This window comes from Homalodisca vitripennis, chromosome 8 (genome assembly GCF_021130785.1).
Source record: "Homalodisca vitripennis isolate AUS2020 chromosome 8, UT_GWSS_2.1, whole genome shotgun sequence".
In the NCBI taxonomy this organism is placed as follows: domain Eukaryota; kingdom Metazoa; phylum Arthropoda; class Insecta; order Hemiptera; family Cicadellidae; genus Homalodisca; species Homalodisca vitripennis.
In genome coordinates this window covers 15,152,518-15,163,718 of record NC_060214.1, presented here as the reverse complement: position 1 = coordinate 15,163,718, position 11,201 = coordinate 15,152,518, and the positions used below count along the sequence as shown (strand labels likewise).

At 34.6% G+C, this 11,201-nt stretch overlaps 1 protein-coding gene across 1 annotated transcript; it reads right to left on the bottom strand.

Moving 5' to 3' along the window:
* LOC124367344 lies at positions 1-1,950 on the bottom strand. Its single transcript, XM_046824088.1, has 2 exons — positions 1,756-1,950; positions 1-796 (listed from the first exon to the last, which is right to left on the bottom strand). Exons 1-2 carry the CDS (start codon positions 1,810-1,812, stop codon positions 212-214), a joined length of 642 nt encoding a protein of 213 aa, XP_046680044.1. The 5' UTR covers positions 1,813-1,950; the 3' UTR covers positions 1-211.
* Between the last annotated feature and the right edge of the window lie 9,251 nt (positions 1,951-11,201).

Below are 11,201 nucleotides of genomic sequence, written 5' to 3'. Positions count from 1 at the left end.
TTGTATATTAGAAAAAACCTTTATTTGGTAGACATGCGTCTCAAGTTCCGAACAAAACACTCTCCATTACAAATGAAACCCTTATTTACTTAGTTAAAATGAGTATTAAGTTAATTACAATAACAAAAATGAACAAAAGTCTTAACTCAAATTTGAATTTTGAAGAGATGAGGTGTAAAATTCTCTTTTATTTAAATTTGTAAAATTATTATTACAGGTGCATCAATATATTGTCGATAGAGTCATTGTCCGTATGGGTTGATAGCGAGGAGCTTATGACTGAATCTGGAGAGTTTGCCTGTGTGATTCCGTGAAAAGACAGCTGCTCACTACATGGGTTTGGATTGGGACAAGCTGGTGGCATCGGGACAGAAATCGGTTGTTGTACGTAGTTCGGTGTTGGGTAGAATGGCTGTGAGTAACTTCCGCCGATTGGGTTGCCATAGTCGTACTTGCCCATTTCTGCTTCAAACAGAATATTACTAATAAGGTGTTTTGCAATTTTCTGAGCATTTGATGATGGGAGGTCTTTAATACGCAGTCCTACTTGCTCTCCAAAAGATTTGAACTGATCCATACCTTTATGCCGACCTTGGGTACTTCTCATAATTGACAGAGCTTCTTCTGTAGCTGTAGTCTTTTTTTTCTTTTGTGGGCCTCCGCCTGGCCGATCAGACTGTTCCTTTGGCAAACTTACACGTTTTCGAGGCGTTTCTCCACTTGGTCCAGCAACTTGGTCCTGGTTGACAGTTTGCGATTGGTTTGCAGTATCTCCATCTTTATTTGTATGCTCGTCCTAAAAAAAAGGAAAAGATTAATGATTGGATAATGAATATTGCTATATTGTTGTCATTTTGTTTCAGATGCCAAAAACAGAAGCAGAGTGGAAAGTTATTTCAAAAGAGTTCAATGATAAGTGGAATTTCCCAAACTGTGTGGGGGCCTTTGATGGGAAGCATATTGAGTTGCAAGCACCTATCCATAGTGGCACAGAATATTTCAACTACAAGGGGTTTTTCAGTATAGTTCTATTTGCGGTGGTAGATGCGCACTACAACTTTATCTACGCAAGTGTTGGTTGTCAAGGAAGAATATCAGACGGAGGTGTGTTTAGTCACACAACATTCAGAGATTGTCTGAGGAACAACACAATGCATCTTCCTCCTCCTACTCCTCTTCCTGGAAGAACAGATAAAACACCGTATGTTTTTGTGGCCGATGATGCTTTTCCTTTATCGAAGCACATCATGAAACCATATCCAGGTATTCAAAAAAAGGACTCTAAAGAAAGAGTGTTCAACTATCGGTTAAGTAGAGCACGTAGAGTTTCTGAGAATGCATTCGGCATAATATCCTCTGTGTACCGCATACTACAAAGACCTATGCTATTAAAACCAGAATGGGCTACGCTGGTGGTGTTGGCAGTACTTTATCTGCACAACTACTTGAGGAAAAGTAATTCCAAATCAGTGTACAACCCCGTGGGAACATTCGACTCTCAACTACAGGTGAGATCAATCCAGGACATTGGAGACAATCCCCTTCAAATCAAGCTTTGGTCAACATTCCTCGAACTTCAAGAAGAAGCACTGATGAGGCACAAGCCACTAGAAAAGAATTTGCAGACTTCTTCGCTTCCCCGGCTGGAAAATTATCCTTTCAACAAGACAAATAATTAGCCCTAACTATGTAATATGTGTTTGATATGAACGTAAAATATAATTACTAATACTTACTGTGTCAATATATATTTACCTGCGTGATTGTGTCCGTCGTTTCGTTAGGTGTATTTCGATCCTGGAGAAATAGCATGTTGTTATAGCAAAACCATTTACTCTTGTACACATCAGAATTTCCCGCACCAGACTTACTTGAGTCTCTCTCCTTTTTTATTTCACGTAAAAAATGGCACACTAGGTTTTTAATTTTCTTTTCCACTACTGCTTTGTCAACACCAAAAAACATCTGCTATTTCTTGAAGAGCATCTTGTTTCTTGTTTCTGTCTTTGTACCCTTTCAAGCGACAGTCCCACAGAACAGGTTTATCACGGTAGAGCTCAATAAGTTGACACACTTTATCGTTCGTCCACTCCATGACTGTACTCGGCACTGTCTCAGCCACAACTGAACCACGTGCATGCCGCGTGAAGCCAACGGTTGGCTCGTCCCCACTACCGGCTCTCACCGGCTTCCTTTGATGGAGACCGACACTAGAGCGATTTTCGTTGGCAAACCATTGGCTCAGCGGCATATGCCAACGGCCACGTCTACATTGCATTGGCTTTGCCAACGCGGCATTGCCAAAAGCCAACCGCGGCATAGTGTGGACACGGCTTTAGAATAGTGGAATGGGCAGTCCGCGCGTTCTCGCTCTGTACTCATCTGAATTTAATTGTTTAGTAGTAAAATTTAAATTGAATTAAATTTAAAACAAGTAATAGTATCTCAAAACTATGCCACGGAAAATTCTGTCAAATTTATCGAATTTATGTTTTAGGAAGAAGAGTGTAACAGAAGGCAACCAGGCAATACCAATATTACCAAACAGAGGAGTTATTTTTCCACGAAAAAGAACAAAAAATCCTCGCAGAGAGGCCTTGTTATATATGTTATCCAAATCAGGGCTAAATCAAATTTACACTTTCAATAAATAGAGTTCAATATATCTCCTTAAGTAGTAAGTATTCTTGCCTTTTACATGTAAATTGTGGAGTGCCCCCAGGGGTCTGTCCTTGGGCCTTTACTCTTTTTAGTAATGATAAATGACCTTAGCGCATGTGTTCCAACGGAGGTCATCCTGTATGCTGATGATACCACCATCATCAACACACAGAAGATTGGCAGTCGAGCATTGGCATTAGCAATATTCAATCAAAATTTTGTTCAAAATTAGTTGACTGCTAATGAATTGGTTTTAAATGAAGAAAAGACGTCCACAGTTCTTTTTGGAATTAAAGAAAAATCTGGCCCGGCTGATAGTCTTCCAAAATTTCTGGGATTCACTTTGGATCCCACACTTAACTGGTCACCGCATATAATTGGCCTCAAAAAGAAACTGAGCAGCAGTATTTATGCTCTGAAGCGTCTGTGTGGTGAGTTGGATCAGGATGGCCTCCGCCAAGCTTACTGTGGCCTGTTCCAGTGTCATTGATGTATGGGTTGATAGCATGGGGTAGCTCTGTCCATGCACATGATGCATTTCTTGTTCAAAAAAAGCAATTCGTACTATAGCTGGAGTTGGTAGGTTTGAACACTGTAGAAATTTATTTAAAGATCTTGGATTACTAACCTAGTTCTCATTGTATATTCTCCAATGTCTGATTTATGTACGGAAAAATGGAGACAGGGTACAACAAAGAGGTGAGATCCATGCATATGAGACTAGATTTAAGCATTATGTCGACAAGCCTCAAACTAGGCTCCATAAGAGTGATAAGAGCCCATTGATTATGTCTAGTAAATGCCTTAATAAAATTCCTCTAGAGATAAGACTGCTTAACAATGCTAGTTTTAAGATAAGAGTTGAGGAATTTTTGTTAAAAAATGCTTTTTACTCATCCAGGAGTTCATGAATGGACAGTGGATAATCTTAGACTTTTAAGATATAACTGTGAATTTAAGGTATGATAAAATTTGTGACTTGCCTATGTATTTTTGTATGAAATATTTATGTGGCCAATAAATGATTCTGATTCTGACTCACCTCCCTGGTGTTCCAGAGAGCCCTGAGAGAGATCGACGATCCCGGAACTGTAGTGGTGTCGCAAAACCTGGTCTACATCAGCTGTGATATCTGGAGCTGAGACTTAGACAGAAGTTGGGGGAGTTGTGCAGGATCCAGTGCACCAGTCTGGACCTGAGCAAGTATCTGACACTCTCGTCCGCAGACACCAGGTCTCCTCTGTAGGAGTTCATTGACAGGAGTTGTTGCGAGTAGTATGGCGGAAATCACTGTTCAACTGACCATCCAGAACAGACAGGCCACCATCTCTGTCGCCCCTTCTGCCGCCTCTCCTGTCATGATGCACAGCACTTAATCAGAAAAACCGTTTGTCTGTTGGAACTATCCTCTAGTGAAGATGATTGAAGATGCTGCTGTCCAACAACGTTTAATCACCTCCACCATTCATCTTCGACAAGAAGTTTTTGAAATTTTTGGTGGTAGAGTTCATCCCGAAGAATAGAATTTGAGGAGAACCCATTCATATGTTACCTCCCCAAAACGATTCGCTCACAGACAACCAAAATTGTTATGTACGATAATAAATTTTCTTGTGTACAAATACTACTTTATATTGACCTGTGTGCTATAACTCTTTAGAATTCACTGCTTTGTGCATGGTTTGTCTGATCATGATATACAGTTGCTGGAAATTTTCGGAATAACAAATCTAAAGAATCTTGTTTTAAGAAATTTAACTACAAAATTCACAGCTTATTTTTTTTATTTTAAGACAATTGTCTTAGTTAAACTGGTGTGAAGTTTTCCAGTTTTAAAGGGCCTAAGAAAGTTAAACCACTGGAATTTAATTAATTATGAAGTCGATAAACAGAAGCTTTCAATATCAAATGTGTCACTTGCACTAGATGGCAAAGCATTGGCAGACCCAACCTTGGTTGCTAATGTTTTTAATAATTTTGAAGCAGTTGATAGCTTAATACTTCCTAGCATTTCTTCAACCAACCACGTAAACAATATTGAATGTAAGCACTCAAACCAAATGTCAACTACTTTAAAATTTAAACCAGTAAATGAGGTTGACCTAAAAGGAATAATTTCATCATTTAAAAACAAATACTCATCAGGATTTGATGAAATTTCAATTATTGTTCTAAAGCAGTCTTGCTCACTAATAGTGAAACCCTTAACGCATTTGATTAATTTTTCTCTGATATCAGCAATTTCCACAGTTAAGTTCAAAGTAGCTAAAGTAATTCTTATTTTTTTAAAGGAGATCCAAATGATCCTGCATGTTTTAGGCCAGTGTCTCTCCTGCCAGTATTACCAAAAATGTATGAAAAAGTTTTTTTTTAACCAATTATTATCTAGAATCCAATAATTTCTTTAACAGCACGGTTTCCGATCTGGACAACTTTTACGATTACCGCAGGTATTGAGTTATTGATTAAATAATCAAGTCAGTGGTTAAGGGAGAACATGTGATTTGGGGTATTTTTGGACTTTACCCGAGCATTTGACAGTCACATTGTAAATAATCTTAAAATTAAAGGAAAGGAACTTCCATTGTTTAGTTCTTACCTTCAAAATAGGATCCAATACGTTGAAATAAAGCTAATAAATGTTTCAAAGAGTGCTTATATTGGTGCTGAGTTCCTCCTCTACCCAACTTACCACTACCAATGAATACACAGAATTCATTGCCATTACGAACATTACCGATAAAGTTATCAACTCATTCATTACTATCATCCATGCGGCATTGTCTCTGTGATCATTTATGTTTGGTTGGCCATTTTCATCATTTATTTTTTTACGCTGTTTTATTAAAATGTATGGTAATACTAATACATATTCTTTAAAAAATAGAAATAAAATTCAATCTTTTATTTTAAATTCAATTTATGTATTTTTTAAATTTTTTATGCATACGCGGGATTTATTATTTTACTATTATTGTGATTATTACTAGTTTGTACTTATCTAGATTGGATCTGGAAAGCACGCTCAGATATTGCTCTATGCACTGTCAATTTTCATACATTTTGCATGTACAACTTTTGGAAATGTCTTAAAAATAAATTTATTTGAGTTCGAGTACTTTTCTGAAGAAAAGGTCTTTACAGTTGTTTTAAAATTTGTTATAAGAATTAAAGTCATGAGATTATCTTGGATGGATTTAAAATCTCCCTATTGGAATGTATTTGAGTAAAAATTTTTTTAGTTACATATGGCCATGATTGTAAACGCAATTCTTATCTTATGTGTAGAAAAATGAATGCATGAACATTTTTCAAATAAATAGCAAGTTCATTGTTGGATGGATGTTAGTTCAAACCGGTAGGAATATTCATAGTCAAAGACAAGATTATCTCTTCACAGCAATCCTGGACATTCTGGCTGACAATAAAATTTAACCAAAATTGGTATGGACTTCTTTCTATTAAATAAGTAGTAACAGAATGATTTATTCATTTATTTTTTAGCCAAGAAAGTGGAGGCAAGGATTGTAAACATTTTTACAGAACTAGTTTGTCCCACTTAGCATAGACTAAAATCCAAGTTGTAATTTTTATTGTTTAGATGGGACTGACTATAACAAAATAAAGGTAGCTCTTTTGGGGTCATGGAGGCGTAGCCCATAGCTTTAACCATGAATCCTCAGAATGATTCATAATCAAGGCCCATAGGCAGGACAGTTTCCATTCACACAATGGCGGATCTGTGGAATTGGACATAAATTGGTAGGAAATGTTTTATGAAACATGTTTTAATCAGACATCATTATTTTCATGGACAAAAGAAACTCAGCTGCAGGGACAAAAATGTTTTCCCATGAATACATTTGTATTTTTCTAATCTCTTCAATGCATAGACTAAAAATTATTATACTTTATGGAACAAACATTTAACAAAGAATGTTAGAACTCTTTGGAAACGAAAAGAGATGTGAGAGACTCTCATGGCCAGGAACTCTGGGAGTCCAGGAGTTTTAGAGGCTGGTACCTCCCAAAGCTAAGATCTACCAGAAGCCAAATTAATCCCTGCCATTTGAACAAGATTTAGGATATTTTCAAAATTTTTGTTCCAAATTGTTGTTCCAGCATTCAAAGATCTTAAAAATAATGTACCACACAACCTGTCTTGCTATTTGAATCTGTGACACTCTTTTTGACACCCTATAATTTAAACGTAATAAAACCAATTTTGCGATGTTCGCTGTACGAGATTTATTAATGAAGGAGTTTATTCTATTGCTCTATTAAAATAGTTAAATGTGCATACTATGCTCTTTTCGAGAGTCATCTGAGGTACGCAATAACAGTCTGGGGCAACTCCCAGACAAATTTAACACTCAAAGGGTACTAGTGCTTCAGAAAAAAGCAATCCGTATACTAACGGGAACAGGACCTCTAGAATCGTGTAGAGGTGCGTTAAACAGCTAAGAATACTAACCTCAGTAGCCCTGTACATCTTAGAAGTAGTTGCATATGCAAATCAACAACGTCTGACAAGAGGAAATGACATTCACACCCTCAACACAAGATCTGCACACGACTACATACTTCCCACCCATCGTTTGACTCTCTATGAAAAACAACCCACCTATGCTGGTGCAAAATTTCTTAACATCCTGCCACAAGAGTTCAAGAATACCACGGAACAGCAATAACTCCGACGAAAACTGATCGACTGGCTTCTTGAGTGGCCTTTTTATACAATAGAGGAATTCCTGAACTGGAGGACTAACTACCTGACCACATCTCTCGAACCACTGTGATTTATCTCAACTTAAAAAAAATTGTATTTTGATTAATGACACCATTCTTGTCTCAATGATAATGAATAAAGTATATTGTCTATTGTCAGTTCAACTACTGAACGTTGAGGCCAGGTGGGCTGAAACACCCTGTATATTATCAAAGAAGAGTAGCACACTACCTACTCATATAGGCCAATCGATGAACAGGATAGTGCAGAGTTTTATAACAGATCACACCAAAAAGTACCTATGTGACTTTTTTGAAACCTGTCAGCATGTAGTCTAAAGTTGTTTAAAATATAAATTGAAGAGAGAGTAAATATTTCTAAATTTTTTAGGTGGGGTTTACAGAATTGTTTTTAGTTTAGCTGAAAAAACAACTTTCAATATCGTTTTTAGAATTTTGAAATTTTAGGCACTGCATATTACTGCATACCTAAGCTGCAAATATTAAAAATAGTACTATACTATATAATGTTTATAGTACCTACAAGCGTGTGCATATTAAATAGCTTTAATTGTTTCAATTTATTACAAAAGAGATTATTCTCAGATTAAATCAAAACATACATAGTTCATTAAAAAAAATTAATGTGATCTCTCCAGTATCAATTTATGTATTATCAAGAAAAGAACATGACCCAAAACTGACCCTTGAGGAATACCTTATCATTAATGAAGGAGTTTGAATAACGTTAAGTACCAGATGAGTCATTAACAAGTATTCATTGTCATCATCCTTCAATTTAATTTTTAATTTTAATTAATTCACAATTTTTATTTAAGCAATAAATCTATTAATAGTTAATATAAAGTTCTGCAGCCCTCATTTCTACAGGAAACTAAACATAATTTTGTTACTTTTACATCATAATATAATATTAATAATATTATTAGAATGAAGCATAAAACACTGTACCTATAATAAATGTATTTCCCTTTCACTGTGTGCTACAGAAAATCAATGTCTGGAAAAGTACATTGTAATGTACATAGTCAAAAGTCCTTTAAATGCAGCATATAAGACAGATAATACATTGTATGCCTTGCCAAGGAACTAAATTCTGAAGGATATATCTTTTAAAGTTTAAACTACTAATTATTGTCTTCAAGCACTTGTAGTTCAGTCTCAGTAAGTACTTATAATTGATAAACAGTGATTTTTGTTTTGTTTGGAATAATTATCTTTTGTTCTATTTATATAATTTGTTGTGTTGAAAAAATGGGTTTTAGTGTTAGCGACAATATCCTGTTTTGTAGTAGTTTACTTTATAGAGTACAGCTGGGGGCAGAAAGCACAATGGGCTAAGGAGTGAAAGTTTTATTATTTTTTCTTAAAACAAGCTGGGAGAATGAAGAATTTGAGCTACATTGTTAAAGTTATCAGGGGTCTGTTGTCCAATACGTATTCAGTAAAAGGTTTTATATTAAATTGTATTTATTAAAATTAGGCAAAAACAAAAATAACAAAGCAAAAATATATGCTTTGCTTCCCTTAAATAAGTTTATTTTTATGTAAATTTATAAAAATTAATTTAAAACCATCATATTTTTCAAGAAGACAATTACGAAATATATCATCAATCAGTTGGACACCAATTTTCATACGATTACGTACAATAAATGTAGACAACATTTCAAGACGTACCATAGGCTACATTTTTTGCATGGCGAGGATTTTCAAACCTTCAGTAAAACTTTTGTTGGATTGACATTATATCATATATGCAATCATAACTGCTCTCATTTAAAAACAACAAATCTTAGGTCAGTTTATCTTTCTTTAGTTTGCTCCTGTGACTAAGAGTGACAGCAAGTGCTAAACTAGGAATATTGCAACATAAATTGAATCACACTAACTTAGAGTTTATGTAATTGGACTTTTATCACTCAATTTACTTATCTATTAAATGTGCTGTTGAAAATCTCCAAACCATATTAGGTGTCTTGATAACAATGTTGGTTATAATTTGAGTAAAATAACGCCCATCATCCAGAGTTTCAAATATGAAATGAAAAAAATACAAACATCATAACCGGATCTGGTCTTACACAGTAGATGGTAGAAAACCCACTCAGTGTTACCAGTTGTAAAGAAAGTAAATTACCTGACGAAGTAAAAAACCTAAAATTCATCTAGAAGTGTCTTTTGGCCTCAGCAACCTCCTTGGATTCAGTTTTTATTCATTCACTGTCACCCTCATTGTAGCATATCGATGGCACGGCTTTGGGATATCCTCTGTATAGAGAATTTTCTCTTCATAAAGATTTATCTTAACATAGGACAAAAAAGAAGGCAAACATATATTTAATAAAGCAGAAGATTACAAAATGTTAAACACTAAAGAGACAGGAAAAGAAAGGAAGATTCAAACATACAGATTAACAATGTCTTTAAATAATACTATTTAACATATTTCTGCTAGTAGACAGTTGTATATTTTGGTACTGTTTTCTTTAAAACACACTCCTTTCATTGATAACCAACTAAAATTCCAGGATCACATTGATTTTGTCCGCAAGAAATTGAGTTTAGGGACATTTTAAATTCATACTTTATCCAATTTTGCAGATACTCGAGTAACTTTGCCCGCATACTATGGGTTGATATGTTTTATACCTGTCTTATGCTGTGGCCATTTAGAGATTTGACTGTGAACGCACCAGGTCAATATTCAAACTTCAAATAGGGCATTGAGAGCAGCATTCAGGAAACCACGCCAATATTCAAGGATCTTACCTTTCCGCCCCTTTAGATTTTGAGTTGTTTAATCTTTGTGTAAAAACACTTTGATTTGTTCAAGATTCAAGATTCAAGATTTTATTCATCATTAATCATACAGTGATGCAATAGATTTCGTCAATATCAATACAATATAATTTTACTTTTTATTGCTTGTTGAGTTGTTGGTAACTACTATATTTAAATGAAGGTTTAAATAAATATAGAAAAATAAATGTAGAATAACATAATAAATAGCTACAACACTATATACAGTACACTGTAATAGTTTTAACATTAAAAACATAGATTATCAATAGATTAAAAGACATACTATATAACCACTATATTTAAGTGAAAATTAAAACAAATATAAAACATTATAAATAGTTATAACACTATATAAACTACACTGTAATAGCTTCAACAATAAAAACGTAAATTATTAATAGACTAAAAGACATACATTTATGAATAAATAATTAGACAACAGTTAAAAACACGAAAACATAAACTAATAAAATTTAAAACAATGAACAGTGAATAGACTATATACATTACATCAAAATTCATTAAAATACATACATTTAACTATCTAATCTGAATTTAGCTTTGATTAAAAATTAGTAAAATATGTCCTTAAATTTACCATAATCAGTAGCTAGATAGTCATCAACCTTGTAGAAAACTTGTTCCTTTAACCACTTTCTCAAGCAATATTTGAATTTATTAACAGAGACAGTGTGAGCGGATTGAGGCAATTTGTTAAATAATCGATTTTTCATGCAAAATATGCTGTTATTTGTTTTTGTAAGTCTAGCAGATAGTAAATCTAGGGCATAGTTATTTCTTGTGTTATAGTTACAACATAACGGAAACTGGGATTCCGTTCACAATGCCCTTGATGCAGAAGAAGCCTTCAAATCATTTCAAACCATAATGGCTAGAACACTGGATCATGCTTGCCCAAAGAAAAGAACTAGAACAAAACGTAAATCTAAGCTTAAGATCTACTATGATGAAGAAGTTATGATGAT

What these genes read in the sequence shown, in the direction of transcription:
- LOC124367344 (XM_046824088.1), bottom strand. Translation starts at nt 1,812, where the DNA reads ATGCTATTTCTCCAGGATCGAAATACACCTAACGAAACGACGGACACA. An exon ending in CGACGGACACAATCACGCAG is followed by an intron (nt 797 to 1,755) that starts GTAAATATATAT and finishes CCTTTTTTTTAG; the next exon opens with GACGAGCATACAAATAAAGA.